This window comes from Tachypleus tridentatus, chromosome 13 (genome assembly GCF_004210375.1).
Source record: "Tachypleus tridentatus isolate NWPU-2018 chromosome 13, ASM421037v1, whole genome shotgun sequence".
In the NCBI taxonomy this organism is placed as follows: domain Eukaryota; kingdom Metazoa; phylum Arthropoda; class Merostomata; order Xiphosura; family Limulidae; genus Tachypleus; species Tachypleus tridentatus.
In genome coordinates this window covers 173,798,677-173,816,704 of record NC_134837.1, presented here as the reverse complement: position 1 = coordinate 173,816,704, position 18,028 = coordinate 173,798,677, and the positions used below count along the sequence as shown (strand labels likewise).

Below are 18,028 nucleotides of genomic sequence, written 5' to 3'. Positions count from 1 at the left end.
AATGGTACTACTGCACTAAAAATAATTTTTATTTAGTTAAATAATGCACCAATTAACAGAATAATCACATGCAAAATGTGGACGATGTGTTACAACCATCACAATTTTCCTGACTTTCTAGCTATGTGGCAAAAGCTGTTAACAATTCAGTCAAATTTCTCAGTGTGTTTCCTGTGAGAATAAAGTTTTAACTGAAAGCATGATTGAGAATTTTTTATACAGAAAATAACAATAATGTGTGATTTTGCAGAATTTAGTCTTGGCTTTCTATTGGTTATAATATAGTATTAAATGTCACAATTTCTGAAGGAAAGGATGTAATAGTTGGGACTGGCAAGAGGGGTCTGATTTTCTTTTTGATGGCTCTGTAGTTAAATAAAATTGAAGTCCATAAAAACTATGCTTTGCCTGAGCAATTACGACTCTATGTTGAGTAATTTACATTAAATTTCACAATTCTTCAAGATGTGGTAAATAAATTGGATAAGAGAGGACGTGTAGAGAGAAAATGTCAGAATTCTCCTGCTATGGAAAATTGAGGATTTTATTTTGATACTGCCATATAAAGTTAAAAATTTGAAACTTATATAATGTTAAAAGTTGCATTATAAGCTGTTTTATACTAGTTTTATATTTATATCATAAGATAGTAGTTTTATTAAATATTTACTGTAATTCACTAAAACCTAGTGACATCCACAGGAAAAGAAACCCATAACACAAGTGTTAATGAAAGTAACCATAAAAAAGGACAGAATGTAATATAATTAACTGGAAATAAATAAATAATACTTAATATCTGCAATGATTGTGAGAACTCCAGTTATCAGAACAGAGTACGTTTGCAAATTGTCATTGTTGGTCATTCCGTCACCTGATCCACAAGATATAAACATTTTAATTTCTGTTCAACATGGTATATAGCGTGTAACACTAACAAGGAATGATCCATAACAAATAACCATGGCCAGCTTACTGTCACTGTGTTAAAACTCCATGCACATCTGGAGCCATAAACATGCTAAAATAAAAAATAAATTCCTTAGAAATGTGTTTACTGTAGAAGGATGGCAGTAGATAATATACGTAATTGCACTAATGACAAGATTTAGAAAAGGAAACAACAACGTGGTTAATGCCAGAAATGTAACAAGGGAAACCTAATGTAACATGACTAGTGATGTGCATTACAGTAAGAACTTGAGAGTAATGACAGGAAAACAAATGGTGATATTTCAGTATTATAGTAGTTCTTTATTACCTTAAATAATTAATATGTAGACATGATAGTTGTGATATCCAGGGAAACTATAAAGACTGTAATTAGTTGCAAGGTCAATGAATTTCAATGACTAAAATTTTTTATGTGGAATTATTTTATGACTGTCTGATCAGACTATTCTTTTTTTTAATTCTGCATATTAAAAGTGATAAATGTTCCTTGTCAATTCAATCACATGTAATTTTTAGGGCCACCCAGTGGCACAGCAATATGTTTGCAGACTTACAACGCTAGAAACTGGGCTTCAATACTAGTGGTGGGCACAGCACAGATAGCCCATTATGTAGCTTTATAAATGACTTGTTTCAGTGCAGAAAGGTTATTTATAAGTTGTTGCTTTCTTACCAAGGAATTCCATGTTCTTTATGTGTTTTGCTTATTTTGATGGGGTTATTTGATTAAGAAATGCAAGATGCTAATTATGAAATTGAAAACATTTCACCAAGAACATGTATTATTGATAGTGTTCAACCATCTAAATCTGTTCTATATTGAGAGGCTTCATTTTAAATCTAGGTGTCAAAAGTTCTGTATTTTAAGACAATCACTTGCACACTTGTATGTATAGAAATGACAGGAAGTAAGGTTAATAATAGCTTGTGTAATGGTTTTGTGTATTTGAATGCTGTAGAGTTTTAGTCACTTGTAAATGTGGTTATAGAATAACTGCTACATTTTCTTTTGATTAGTTTCTTAATGGTGTTGCCATCATCCGACCACCAGGACATCATGCTGAAGCTGGTGAGGCTAGTGGCTTTTGTTTTTTCAACTCAGTGGCTATTGCTGCAAAATTTGCGATGACAAAATTTGACTTGAAAAGGTGAAGGAAACATAAAATGTTGTTGGTACAGTTAGTTGTTTGTGCATGTCATCTTTGTATCTTCAAATACAAGTCAGTCCAGCCTGGCCAGGTAGTTTGGATGCTCGACTCATAATCTGAGGACTGTGGGTTTGAATCCTTGTCACATCAAACATGCCATCTCTTTCAGTCATAGGGATGTTATAATGTAATGATCAATCCAACTGCTCATTGGTAAAAGAGTTGGCAGTGGATGGTGATGACTAGATGCCTTCCCTCTAGTATTACACTCCTAAATTAGGGATGGCTAGAGCAGATAGCTGTCATGTAGCTTTGTATGAAATTCAACAAAGAAATAAATTTATATATAGGCTTGTTGACTTGGAACTTGGTTTTTTGGTGTTTTTTGTGAGTAAAGCTTCATAACAAACCTGAATTTATTTTTATTGCACTTTTATTAAATTTGTCTGTTATTCATGTGCGTTAGGTTATATTATAATAAACTATGAAGTATTCTTATTCTTGTTATATTGGAAAAACAAATTTAATAGAAAGTATAAAGTTGTAGCCAATATAGGACTGTATGGCATACATTTTAGCTGCTGTAAAATTAATAAGTAACATTGTTTGTTTGTTTTTTAAGGAGTGGGCGTACATTTACTATAAACTCATCATTGGTGGATGGGAATTTATTTTTTAGTGTTAAAAAATTCTAAGTTGGAAACCTGTTTTTATGGTGCATAGGTTGTTTTAGTTGGTGGTGTAATTCACAAATAAAAGTTTAATTCTTAATTGGAATACTACATATTTAAAAACAAATATAAAATTAGAAAATTAGATAAAACATATTTAAATATCTATAGTTATGTACTATCTTTGTATACATTGGCAACCCCCGTCCTATTGACAAAAAAGTTTAGTTTCTCTACAATGTAAACTAACACAGGTTCTTTGAGGATTAACTTGGGTTATAGATTATTTTTACTTGAGATTCTTGAGAAGATTTATAAGTTATTTTGTAAGTCCACTGACATGTCAGTGGTTTTCCTATAGTAGAGAGTAGACAGACAGTGAACAACGTATTGATTCACAGAAATGAAGGATTTTTTAAGCAATTTTGACTTTTCGGGTGAATTTCTCCAAGTCAGTCACTTCAAACCCAACTGTAAAGTTACATTCAATTTATTTACCAGTTTCTTCAGCTTGAAGACTGAATCCACTTAGTTTACAGATTTACAGATTTGGACACAAAATAGAATGGGTCAGCGTATTGTTTCTAACTGATATAACCATTGTTATATATCTTGAAAAACAAAGATACCTTTTTTTTAAATCTTAACACAAAGTATACTTGCTGTACTGTAGGATTGTTTGTTAGGCTTGTATTTAACAGTCACCATAGTGTGGGTTTGTTTCCCAGTTTTGTGTTTAATAGTTACTGTAGTGTGGATTTTTCCTAGTTTTGTAGTTAACAGTTTCTGTTACATGGATTTGTTTCCTTGGTTTGTGTTTAACAGTTACTGTAACATGGGTTTGTTTCCTAGGTTTGTGTTTAACAGCTACACATAACACGTTATTAATATGGGATCAGGTTCTCTCCATTAATCAGAACCAGTTCTCCTTTAAAACCATTGATAATTTATATTTCAAAATTGTATCAAATATTTCACACCACATGGGCTAAAGGCAGATTGGTCTATAACTACTAGGAAACATTGTATCTTTACCTTTTTTATGGATGAGGATCATTTTAGCCTTTTTCCAAATTAGCAGAAAAATACTATTATTATAACACAAATTTAATACTTTATAAACCAAATTTTGTTAGCAAAATATATTTCTTTGATTATAGGCAACTTTAAATTATCATATCCAGGGGCTTTACTATCCTCCATCTCCCTGATGACAGTATTAATTTCATACTCTGTAATATTATCTTCATTAATATCATCCTGTATCTCATTGCAAAAACCTGTTCCACAGACCACTTGATCATACTTCACCCATGGAAAGTGATAATTAAGAATTTCATTTATAGCTTCATTTCTACTTTTTGTAATATTCCCATCTTTATCCTTTATTTCATTAATCTGTAAATATTTCTTCTTTTTATCCATGGTAGTTTTGTATGGAGTACCAAAAATATTATTTCCAGTAATACTGGTAATGTAATTTCTTAAGGCTTCTTTTTTAGTGAAAATAATTAACCTTTTATATTTTGCTTGCTGTTTCCTGTATTCCAATTTATAATATTGTCTTAAGTTAATATCTTTAGCCTTTTGAAATCTTCGTAAAGTTCTTACTTTACTCCTGAAGATCTTTAGCTTGGTATTCCACCAGTAAGCTTGTTTGTATCTGAAGATCTTTAGTTTGGTGTTCCACCTGTAAGCTTGTTTGTATCTGAAGATCTTTAGTTTGGTATTCCACCAGTAAGCTTGTTTGTATCTGAAGATCTTTAGCTTTGTATTCCACCAATAAGCTTGTTTGTATCTGAAGATCTTTAGTTTGGTATTCCACCAGTAAGCTTGTTTGTATCTGAAGATCTTTAGCTTTGTATTCCACCAATAAGCTTGTTTGTATCTGAAGATCTTTAGTTTGGTATTCCACCAGTAAGTTTGTTTATATCTGAAGAACTTTATATTATTCTTATTCCTTAAATTTTTAAACAAATCTCTTTAACTTTCTGAGTAATTTTTAATTAAATAATTATCAATATTATCTTTATTGATTACATCATCTTTAATTTCATTTATATATTCTCTTATTTCTATTTTCAAATCCAACCAATTAAGTTTATTTATATGTATAAATTCATTATTATCTATTTTTACATCAAAGTTTGAGAATTCCAATTCTAGCATATTATGATCACAATCAGTAACTTTAAAATGAATATCAAATTCGTTATTATACTTTATCATGGCCAGCTTTTCCCTCCAATTGAGGAGAAAGTTGGTATAGAATCCGAATTATTAAGTAATATAAATTCATTTAAATCCATAAAGTTAGTAACTGAAAACCCCCTATCATCAAGCGCCCTTTGGCCCCAAGCTTCCGACTTAGCATTGAAATCATCTAAAGCTAAAATAATTTCATTTTTATACTTTCTAATAAAATTTTGTAACATATTAAGGTCATCATCAATGACTCCCGATGGGGAGCAGTAAATACTAATCACAATCATAATAAAATTTTCATAAGTAATTCTAATACAAACTAAATTGTTTGTACAATATAAAATATAATTAATATTTTTATTATTAATAATAATCCCTGCCTACCGAATATCAGAAAAAAAAACAATTCTCATACTTTGAGAGAAATGAACTATATTTTGCTCAAAATAATAAGGTTCATTTATGGAAATAATATTCATATTTCTTTGTAGGATATCTTGGTTTAACTGCAGATTGGCTGCTCGTGCCATTGCCAAATTAATATGAGTCACAGAAAGAAAAGAATTTAAAACACTAGCCATAATCAGTACGTGAAATTAATCGATCCATTAAAACACTAACCATAATCATTACGTGAAATTGATCGATCCATTAAAACACTAGCCATATTCATAACATGAAATTATACGATCCATTAAACACTAACCATAATCAGTATGTGAAATTATACGATCCATTAAAACAGTAGCCATAATCATTACGTGAAATTATAGATCTATTAAAACACTAGCCATAATCAGTACATGAAATTAATCGATCCATTTCTTTAAGATAAGTCCTACAATCATAATCCATACAAGAACGATTCACATCAAATTGTGTATTAAATTTCTTATTATGATTATAACAATTTACACAATATACTGGTTTTTCACAATCTTTGGATTGATGTCCCTCTTGTCCACATTTTAAACAGATAGTAACGTTTTTACAATATTTGGCAAGATGCCCAAATTTTCCACAATTATAACAAATTGTGGGTCCTGCATATTCTTTAAATTCGTACCTTCCCCAATTAAGTTTAATTTTATTAATTTGTAACAATTTTTTAAACGTATTTGGTTCAATTGTGACAATATAATTGAAACCTGTGTATGTTTTAAATTTATTATAAACAGTAATTACATCATTTCCTTCAAATATTTCTGAGTTTTGTTCCTTAATGCTAGCAACAAATTTTTGGTCACTAATATCATCATCTATGTTATAAATAATTACTTGTGGATATCCCCTTTTTTTAGGCACATTTATATCAAAATTTTCTTTTAACTCCCTTACATTTAATAATGCATCTTTTTAAGTAAATTAATCTCTTATCTTTTCTCTACTTCCACTAAGATGCCACCTTTAGCTATTGTTCTTACACGTATTTCCAGTTCTTTTGGTTTAACCAAACTTTGCACTTTCCTTTTAGTTTCCATTGATGTCATGTTCTTTTTAGGTATGATGATGAGTATGTTTCTTTTCCAACTTTTACTTCTTTCTCTTCTTCTTGTTCTTGTCATTTTCCCCTCACTCTGAGGTTCTACTTTCATTTTAGTAACTTCTGCAAAAGTAGGCATTCTCTTCTTTTATAATGTCTATGTTTTTCTTAAGTTCAAAATTTTTCCCAAGTAGATGAGAAATCACTTTTTGTTGCATTATAACTATTCTAACTATGTCCATCATTTTACTTTTTAATGTCTTAAAGGAATATTTTTCCAGTTTTTCGGTAAACATTGTTTCCACAAATTCATCTTGGTTTTTAAGAGCATGCTCTAACAGTTCATTAATATCTGACAGATAGTTAATCTTCTTCTGTTCTAAGATGTCCTCTCTTTTTTTTCCTTCTGTGTCATCTGTTTTCTGTTCTTCCTTTTCATCCTCTGCCTCTATCTGACTTCTCTCTTCTTCCTTTTCATTTGTTTTTATTTTCTTTATCTTTTTCATCCCTTCCTTACTAGTGATAGCTTTTCCACTATCACTCATTATTCTGTCTTAATTTACTCACTTAACTAAATACTCCTTTAGCCGTCTAATAATATTTTAAACGCCTCAACCAGGACCAACGAGGATATAGGAGTATTGCCAGGAATTTATATAATAGTAAAACACCAATATGAATAAACAGGATATACTCTGGGCAATTGTCCTGCTTATATAAATATAGAGGTTGATGACGTAGTAGTTCCACAAATCTCCGTAACTAACTAACCCTGGCTCCTTATAGTTGGGTAATAATAAAATCCCATCAATCAGTCTAGAAACAGTTGCCCAACAGATGTTGATGAGTGTTGTTGACCTACCAGTTTCTCTTGTCCTTCAATTTCAAATTAGGTATGGCTAGTGAAGGTAAGTAGCACCAACATCTGAAAACAAAGAAACTTTTTCATTTGAACTCATTTTTGATATGGTTGTAAAGAATTGTGAGTTAATATAACATAAGTGAGTAATAGCTCTGTTTGATATGGTTGTAATGAATCATGAGTTAATATAACATAGTGGGTAATAGCTCTGTTTGATACGGTTGTAATGAATCATGAGTTAATATAACATAGTGGGTAATAGCTCTGTTTGATATGGTTGTAATGAATCATGAGTTAATATGACATAGTGGGTAATAGCTCTCTTTGATATGGTTGTAATGAATCATGAGTTAATATAACATAGTGGGTAGTAGCTCTGTTTGATATGGTTGTAATGAATCATGAGTTAATATAACACAGTGGGTAGTAGCTCTGTTTCATATGGTTGTAATGAATCATGAGTAAATATAACATAGTGGGTAGTAGCTCTGTTTCATATGGTTGTAATGAATCATGAGTTAATATAACATAGTGGGTAATAGCTCTCTTTGATATGGTTGTAATGAATCATGAGTTAATATAACATAGTGGGTAGTAGCTCTGTTTGATATGGTTGTAATGAATCATGAGTTAATATAACATAGTGGGTAATAGCTCTGTTTCATATGGTTGTAATGAATCATGAGTTAATATAACATAGTGGGTAGTAGCTCTGTTTGATATGGTTGTAATGAATCATGAGTTAATATAACATAGTGGGTAATAGCTCTCTTTGATATGGTTGTAATGAATCATGAGTTAATATAACATAGTGGGTAGTAGCTCTGTTTGATATGGTTGTAATGAATCATGAGTTAATATAACATAGTGGGTAATAGCTCTGTTTGATATGGTTGTAATGAATCATGAGTTAATATAACATAGTGGGTAGTAGCTCTGTTTGATATGGTTGTAATGAATCATGAGTTAATATAACACAGTGGGTAATAGCTCTGTTTGATATGGTTGTAATGAATCATGAGTTAATATAACATAGTGGGTAATAGCTCTGTTTGATATGGTTGTAATGAATCATGAGTTAATATAACATAGTGGGTAGTAGCTCTGTTTGATATGGTTGTAATGAATCATGAGTTAATATAACATAGTGGGTAATAGCTCTGTTTGATATGGTTGTAATGAATCATGAGTTAATATAACATAGTGGGTAGTAGCTCTGTTTGATATGGTTGTAATGAATCATGAGTTAATATAACATAGTGGGTAGTAGCTCTGTTTGATATGGTTGTAATGAATCATGAGTTAATATAACATAGTGGGTAATAGCTCTGTTTGATGCAGTTGCAATGAATCATGAGTTAATATAACATAGCTCTGTGTTAATAGCAAAATATACTGTTTTAACCTGATTTAATCTGATGAACAGGTATTTGAGTAAGTTGAACTTTTTAATTTTAGGATTATGATAATTGATTGGGATGTGCATCATGGAAATGGTACACAGCATGCTTTTGAAGAAGATCCAAGGTAGGTTTGTGATTATGTCTTATTATGGTAAAGAGAATGCCTTTAACACTTTGACCATGGGCTCGGTATACTACACGTGAATTCATTTACACACGTTTCTGTACTCTATGCGAGTTCTTCACTTCACTAACCTTGTATCCATCATAAAAAATATGAAAATAAATATAAATTATGCTGGAATAACTAAATATTATAACATGAAAATACAAATGCTTAGTCTAAGTAGCTTAAGTCTCATAATGCTATATATTTTTTATCTTTTGTTATATTGACTTTCCAGTTATGTCTAGCTAATGTTACATCACTTGCATTGATGTGGTACACATGCACTCATGTTACATATCCAGTAATATAAAACTGACCTTTAGGTTTCCTGGCTTGGTTGTTTTAGTGTATTAGTATTTTGTAATATACAGTCCCATTTCAGTTATTATACATTATATATTTATATAGATTATTAAATTATTAATATTTGGAAATCAATTATTAAACTTATGTTATTAATAAGTCTGAAAATAAGCAAACAATGATCTCTTTTCACTATGATCTTAGAACTCAGTTGCTGCTTTACATAGGTTGCTAAACCTTTAAAAATTTGCATGTGGATGATACCAGAGAGCCTTTTTTTTAGATTTTATTTTTACATTTGAATAACCAAAAAAATCATAAATACTTAAACTGATACCATATAATTCCACTACAGACTGAAGACATAACTTACCTTCATGAAGTCTTGGTTTGAAAGAACATAGTAGCCTTTACACATATTAAAATGGCTGAGAAAACCACTAGGGAAACACTAAGCCGTTGATTGGTAATTTACATATACTGTAGTAAGAGTATATAGGAGACCTTTTCAACAAATGGAAAGAGATGAAAGGGGACACCATGTTTGATTCAGTACATAAGCCATATCTCAGCAAAATAAAAAGATATGAGGTTATTATTTTGTATTTTAGCTTCTAAATCTTGGTAATTTCAGTTTTCAATTTGTATAAAATGGTAGACTTAATATATTAACATAACAAATATCTAAGTTTAAACAGTGCTGCATTCACTGTACCACGTGACTCACTTCTTTTGATATATACTTTTAAAATAAGAAATTAAATCATCTGTAACATTAAGGTTTGAATTCAAAATTTACTGACATAAAATCATGAAATAGTAATACAATAAAATTTTGAATGAAAGTCAACAAATGCGATGACATGGCCTTTGACCCGTGATCAGTCATGAGGGGATTAAAGAAAAATCTGTGGTGGGTTTTGTATTACATCATGGATTGGTAAACAGAATGTGCCTAAAAAAGATCCATGGTAGGTTTATTATGACATTGTGTATCATAGTCTTCATGTAACTTGTGTTATATTTTTGTTACTACATTATAACTTTAAGGTAGTGGGGTAAGTTGTGTCAGTGTTTACACCTTTGTTGTTTAACTCTTGTAAATTGATTTCATAGAACTCTTCAACTAAACCAACATATTTAAAGACAGATAATATACATGTTGTTATGTACACATCTGCTTTATTTGTTTGTGATTACAAAGAGTGAATTATGTTAGCCATCTGAAGTATTTGTAATTATTTGATGAAGTTTATAGGTACTATTTGTTAATTGTTTTTAATTTGTTTCTCTTTAAAATCCATGAACTAATTGACTTGGGGATGTGATTAAATAAGAGATGATCAGATTAGTTTTTCTGAAGTTCTGTGTGCATAGTTGTTTGTAATACATTTTTCTGTAATACATTTATATATTTCACTGAATTAATTATCATACAACACATTGTTCTCTGAAATAATCTAGCACATTGTTCTACTTTGAAATACATTTTATGAATTGTTGTACATCACTGATTTCATTGGAACATATGATCTTATTTTCACCTTCACTATTGCATTTATTATGTTTATTATTTTCTCATGAAATGTTTTGATGTTAGATTTCTAATAAAGTAGTTCCTCATTTATGTTCACATTGTATTATATTTTCTGTACATATTTTGTTTCAGAAAGATGCTCCATTTTATAATTAATTTCAAAATGAGGTATTTATTTAAAGTTTGGAATTACAGAGTTCTTTATGTATCAATACATCGCTACGATCATGGAGACTTCTATCCTTTTGAAGTATCTGCCAATTTTGATGCAGTGGGTAAAGGCCAAGGGGCTGGATATAACATCAACATACCTTGGAACAAGGTGAAGTAATTTTCCTTCCTACACAACGATGAAGTTTGTTCATAAGAAAGAAATTGATCAAAGTGACCAGTTTCTGAACTGTTGTATTTTAAATTGCTGAGTAAATCTGTGGTGTTCTTTTTATTATAATTTTACACATTGACCCAAAGAGATTTTTGGAAACTGTTTTGTAAAGAAATAATTTGTAAAATCACAGAATTAAAATCTTTTTGTGAAGATTACATTGAGGTTTTTTAAAATGTTTCTTTCATTGGTAATTTCACTGTAGTGTACATTTTGTTTTACAATGATTTGTTAATAATATGTACAAAGGTATTAGTAATGGTTGTGAGAATTCTAAAAGGTATGAACCTAAGTATTTTGATGGTAAATTATAAACATTGTAACAGTTGGAATGACTATATATGTGAACGTTCAACTTTTTGTTTTAATTTTAGATGAAATGGTAACCTGTTGTTAACAGTTTAAGATGTAACTTTTTTAAAATTTTAGATGTAATGGTAACATGTTCTTTACAGTTTAAGCTGTAACATTTTGTTTTAATCCTAGATGTAATGGTAACACGTTGTTGTTTACATTTTATGTTGTAACTTTTTGTTTTAATTCTAGATGTAATGGTAACCTGTTGTTGTTTACACTTTATGTTGTAACTTTTTGTTTGAATCCTAGATGTAATGGTAACCTGTTGTTGTTTACAATTTAAGTTGTAACTTTTTGTGCTAATTCTAGATGTAATGGTAACCTGTTGTTGTTTACACTTTATGTTGTAACTTTTTGTTTGAATCCTAGATGTAGTGGTAACCTGTTGTTGTTTACAATTTAAGTTGTAACTTTTTGTGCTAATTCTAGATTTAATGGTAGTCTGTTTTGTTTTTTTTATAATTTAAGCTGTAACCTTTGGTGTTAATACTAGGTGTAATGGTTAACAGCGTGAATTCCCTATACTAGTCGTAGTGGTTAACTGTGAATTCTCTATTCTAGATATAATAGTTAACAGTGTGAATCCCCTATTCTAGATGTAATGGTTAACAGTGTGAATCCCCTATTCTAGATGTAATGGTTAACAGTGTGAATCCCCTATTCTAGATGTAATGGTTAACAGTGTGAATTCCCTATTCTAGATGTAATGGTTAACAGTGTGAATTCCCTATGCTAGATGTAATGGTTAACAGTGTGAATTCCTTATACTAGATGTAATAGTTAACAGTGTGAATTTCCTATACTAGATGTAATGGTTAACAGTGTGAATTCCCTATACTAGATGTAATGGCTAACATTGTAAATTCCATGTTTGTTTTCCTTAAGTTGTTAAAAGGTTGTTTTTTGAACTTCATTTTGCAGTATTGTAATTTTTAAATAATTTAGGTTTTTAAAGTTTTCTTTCAGTTATTTTAGTCGTGTAATGTGTAGTATAACATTGGATGAGGCTTGGTGCACATAATGGTTTTAAGGCTTGGTTGTAGTTCAAACCATGCTGTGATTGTGGGACAGATTAGACACATTATTTTATTTAATAGGTACAGTCTGGAAGCTGGTTGATTGTTGAGCTAGGGTTTGGTGGTGTTAATAGCAGGCTGTTGGTGTTTGGTTTTGATATTGAGTGTTTGTTTTGATTTTATAAGTAGTGCAATGGTTGGAACTGGTTCAGGGGCTTGGTATTCAGTGTTTGATAGGTGTGATTAGAGCAAGAAGTGTTTTATTTAGAAACTTTGAAATTCTATGCCATACAAATCTTTTGGGGTGCTGCTGTGTGTATGGATGAGGGTGGATATGTGAATTTGATGTGTATGGATTTTTTGAAAGTATTTGGCAGAATGCCACATTGAATACTTATGGGGGGATTTGTTTTTGTGGCTGTGAGGAATGGGTTGGCTGATTGGTTGGGGAGTGGCTTGATGGAAGAGGGTTGTTTTAAGTGGAGTACAGTTGGACTGGGTTGCTGTTTCAAGTGCTGTTCCTCAGGGATTAGTCTTGGGACCATTGCTCTTTTTGATTTGCATTGGTGGCATGGATAAGAGAATGGTCAATAAGTTACTTTGATTTGCTGATGATGTCAGGGTCTTGGGTGTTGCTGGCTGTGAAGGGGATGCTGCTGCTCTGCAGGACAGGAGGATTTGGATCATTTAATGAGTTGGGTTGGTAAGTGGCAGATGGGTTTTAATTGTGAGGAGTGCAAGATGTTGCATGTGGATTGACATAGTTAGATTGTGGTTTAGGTGGGAATAGCTTTGATGGTGTTGTGAGGGGGATCTTAGTGTAGTGGTTGATTCGTTTCTTGGGCCATCCAGGAAATATGTACAGAAATACTGAATAAAGGTCTTGAGTGGTTGGAGTTTTATCACTGGTTGGGTCAGATTTGGAATTTTGTGTTCAATCTTGGGTTCCTTGCCTTGGGGTGGTTTGGGGAAGGCATGTTGAAATAGTGCCTGAAATGAAGGGGTTGTCATGTGGGGGAAGGTTGGGATCCTTAAAATTGTTTTCTCTTGAAGAAGAAAGAGTTGGAGGGGACCTGATTCAAATATTTGGGATTGTAGGGGGAAACTGATATTGTTGATGCATTGACATTTTTCATGCTCAGCAGCAGGAACTGTGAAACTGGAGGGTGCAGGTGTGGATTTGGACAGGGTGTAGATTTCATCTTTGATTGGGACAATTTTGTTTTTCAGATGGAGTGGTTTGCCTTTGGATGCCATGGAGGTGGTGAATTTGAGTGAGTGTGGGAGGAAGCTTTATAAGATGTGGGAGGCAGGGAGCTGGCTTTAATTATTTTTTATAGCTTTAGTTTGGCCTGGAGGATAGGATGGCTGAGATGGACCAAATAGGTCTCTTGCTGTTCCTAACTATGATGCTTTGTTAAATTTTAACAAATGGTGTTTTATTACACATTCACCTATCCTTACTGTTTAAAGATGTCTGTTATGTTACTTTAATCAATAAGCTATTCAGGCAAGTTAGTTTTTTAAATGCTGGCTCTACATACTGTAAAGAAGGTTAGTTATGTTAGGTTTATACAGTTTGGATATGCAGATCAAGAGAGTCATGTTACAACCCCAGCTGATGTGGAAAGTCATGGTGGAATTCCATGTATCAGAATAAAGTTTGACATGGTTCAGAAGTATGATGCCAGTGAAAATTAACCACTTCTGATACAAATGGATAAAAATTCTTTCCATCAAAAAGTATTCAAGTATTCAGATCATAAAGATGGGTTTGGATTGAGGACTTAAAACTTCCAAGACCTTCAAGTAGCATTGAAAGGGAAGTATAGATCGACTTGGAACACCAGGACCATGTAAAAAGAAACCTGCTTAAGATTGTACCACAAACATGATAAGCAAGGTGCAGAATTTTGTAACGTGGGAATTCACAAAAGTAAAGATTAGTGGAAAAAGCTTTCCATGACCCCAACCAATTATATGCAACATAATCATGGAGTATCTCCATCTAGAAATAAGGCTAACAGAGTACTGTTTCCCCAGTATAAAGCTTTCAGTGATACTTCCCAAATTTGGAAAATGGAAGAGGTATCCATGTCATTCCAAACAAAACACACTGTTTAAGTCTTTGTATGCATCTCATGTGGATTTCTGTGCAGTTGTACTGTTGTAATGTGTGCCTAGAAACAGTTATCTTCCTATATTAGGTAGACTATGGAAAGCATAAATGTAGAATGAGTATGCTTTGAGCATGATAGTTGTATAATGGAGCCTTTTGCAGTTGAAACTATACTGCAAGGCGATTGTGAAGATGGATGGTCATCACATAGACGGTGATCTGATGAAGCAGCATGTACCATAATTATGTGATGAGTCTCCAAAACTGTTTTAACATAATGTTCTAAACTTCTGTGATACTAACTGATGACAAAAGATTTAATGAATATGTGGGTGAGAAGACCATTTATAGCCTTGGAGATACTGACATTAAGTAAATGTATTGAGATATGTTTTTAGTGTTGCTTATTAATTTTGAAAGTTCAAAAACAAATACACATTAATAACACTATGTAACACAAATTTTGTTCCTGGAAAGTATGTGTTATTTCTTAATTGCTTATGTTGTAAGAGTACAGAAAATGGCCATTATTCCCTTCGAACTTTGCTTTTGTGACCTGGATAATGAAATTTAGAAATTAACCTATTTCTATGTAAAAATGGGAAAATGTGTGCATTTTCATTTACATCATGTCTAAATAAAACAACATATGAATCAAGATTTACATGTATTTATACTAAAGTTATACCAAAATGTTTAGAAGTGAGTAGTTTCACAAGATTTGTGACTATAATGTAAACCACTTTCACATATCAGCCTCCAAATATAGTCTCCCATGTTTTTATTATATGCTCCTTGGTGGCGACGTTCAAAGTCCAGTATATCTTTGTGGAAGTGCTCTCCTTGCTCCTCTGAGTATGCTCCCATGTTCTCCTTGAATTTATCAAGATGAGTGTCAAAGATATGGACATCCTGCAGTCCATTTTGCTGTAGTTCTTCACCAGAGCCTCAACCAGTTCCACATAATTTTTAGCCTTTTGATTGCCCAATAAGCCCCGAACCACTGTGACAAAGCTGCCCCAACCTTTTTTTTCCTTCCTACTGAACTTCTTGGGGATTTTGTGCACTCCAGGATCTTCTTTATTTGTGGTCCAACGAAGACACCAGCTTTGACCTTTGCCTCAGATGGCTTCGGGAAGAAGTCTCGAAGGTACTTGAAAGCTGTAAACTCCTTATCAAGAGCCATGACAAATTGTTTCATAAGACCCAATTTTATGTGCAATGGTTGGAACAACACCTTCTGGAGATCCACTAGTGACTCACACTTGACATTGTGCCTCCTCACAGAGAACTCATTCCATTGTGGCCAATACTTCCTGTTGTAATGAGCTGAGGTGTCCCTGCTGTCCCAAAGGCAAAGATAACAGGGAAACTTGGTAAAGCCTCCTTGGAGACCCATCAGGAATGCCACCATTTTGAGGTCTTGACACTGTTGTATTTCTCTTTGAGGTGCACTGAATGAGCCAGGGGAAGAGACAGATACTTATTCCTGTTATGGAGCAACACAGCTTTGAGGCTTCTGGATGAGCTATCAATGAAGAGGCACCACTTGTTTGGAATATAGGCAATTCCAATTACCTCGCACAGAGTGGGTACACTGTGGCAGGCAGAATCAGAGCCAATCTTGACGAGTGAAGAGGTTTGAAAAATGTTGATGATGCTTCCTCTGACTTGTGACTTGCACACTTTCATCTAACAAATCCCACTTCTTGATCCCAGATTTCAAAAGCTCAGCATTTTACTTTGCTAGACCAAAATCTCTGATCAAGTCATTTAGGTCTCTTTGGTTGGGGTAGTATGGGTTTCTCTCACCAGCTGCACCTCTGAAATTGTAATCTGGATTTTCAGTGTTTACCTCCTCTTCTGATTTGTTGCTCTCTTCTGAAGATGGCTGCTTTCCTTCTGGTGGAGTGGGTACAGGGAGCTCAGGGCAGTGTGGCACTGGTGTGATGGATGATGGTAGGTCTGCATATGTGATAGCAGATGCATTCTTACCAGCCCGACATTTGGAAGGGTTCACCATATAGAAGTAACAATTGTTTGAGTGGTCAGTGGATTCATGCCAAATTCTTGGAATAGTGAACTTCATGGCTCTTTTTTCCCCTTTGTACCATCTTGGAAAAGAGCAAAATAAAATTTTTATTATGAAGAATAAATTTATTTCATCCACAACTAATGTGTAAGAGGTTCATGCAAAATATTTTATGTGATATTTTTTCTATACTATTGGAAATAAAAAGATATTTAAATTTTAAAAGGTCTAAACTTTGTATAATATAAAATTTTACTATTCAAGCAAGCAAAAATTGTCCATCTTACCTTCCAGAGTTTTTTACAGTGCTTGCAGGTGAAATGAGGTGCCAAGGGTTTGTCTTGATCCCTGACAGGCATGCCAAAATATGTCTTGTAGGCTTCACACATTTTAGCAGATGCTGTCACAGAGTACTTTTATGCTAGTCTTGATAAATTGGCCACATAATAGCAGAATGCATCTGGAGAGTGCTTGCAGCTTCTTGATGCCATCTCTGATAAAATCAGATAGGTCTATGTGTTCACTTAGGCAGCTAGAATTAAACTGAAGTGGTGAGTGGTGAGCCCCTTTATATATATTACTATGGAAAGTTCTAGAAAATTCTAGAAGGTTCTTGAAAATTTTTGTAAGTTCGAGAAAATTCGCTATCAGCTACTCAGAGCTGAATCTATCTTGAATGTTCTGGAAACCTTGAAGAGAAAAACAGATCTTTTTCCATTTACTTTAGGCATAAGCAATTGGGAAATAACACTTTCTGTCTAAGAACAAGTAAAAGTAAAAATTTTGTTACATAGTGTAGTTTAAATTGATATTTTCTGAGAACATAACACGTGTGAAACATTTCAAGCAGTTATCTCTAGAACACCTTTGTGTTGAATGACATGTAATAAATAAGATACAAATAAATATATAACATCTTATATGTTTATATATCATTGTGTATCTAAAAATAAATTTACCACAGGGAGACTTGTTTATGTATAAGTGCAGCACCAAAAGAATCAAACAAACTGCTCAAACCAAAATAGAATGTTTTAAGGGTAATTTTTAATGGCACACAAGCAACTGTTTGACTTGTTGTTAAGTTTTTAAAAATATCCATGTTTTCTTTATATTTTCAACTTTTGTAATTAACATAAAGCTGTATTTTTTTGTGATCAGCTGATGAATGAATTTTATGATGCAGTAAGCAACTTGTACTCAACAGAAATGTTGAACTTCATCCACATACTTTTCTTTTAATCGGCATGTTTAGTATAAACAGGAGTCTTAGTATATCTCAGGATGGCTGGTATGGGTATTGACACTTTTAGTAATAAAGCAGTGAAAAACGTTTGGACCATCTGAGATCATCTTCAAGGTCATTAACTGTTCTCTGCTTTAT

General features: G+C 32.5%; 1 protein-coding gene across 6 annotated transcripts in view; it reads left to right on the top strand.

Moving 5' to 3' along the window:
- Nucleotides 1-18,028, top strand: part of HDAC6 (histone deacetylase 6) — a 77,694-nt gene that overhangs the window by 37,499 nt on the left and 22,167 nt on the right. For all 6 annotated transcript variants that reach the window (XM_076474300.1, XM_076474299.1, XM_076474298.1 and 3 more), the window contains 3 exons: nucleotides 1,972-2,102; nucleotides 8,782-8,850; nucleotides 10,931-11,057. In XM_076474300.1, coding sequence (XP_076330415.1) covers nucleotides 1,972-2,102; nucleotides 8,782-8,850; nucleotides 10,931-11,057 — 327 coding nt within the window. The remainder of the gene's footprint in view (nucleotides 1-1,971; nucleotides 2,103-8,781; nucleotides 8,851-10,930; nucleotides 11,058-18,028) is intronic.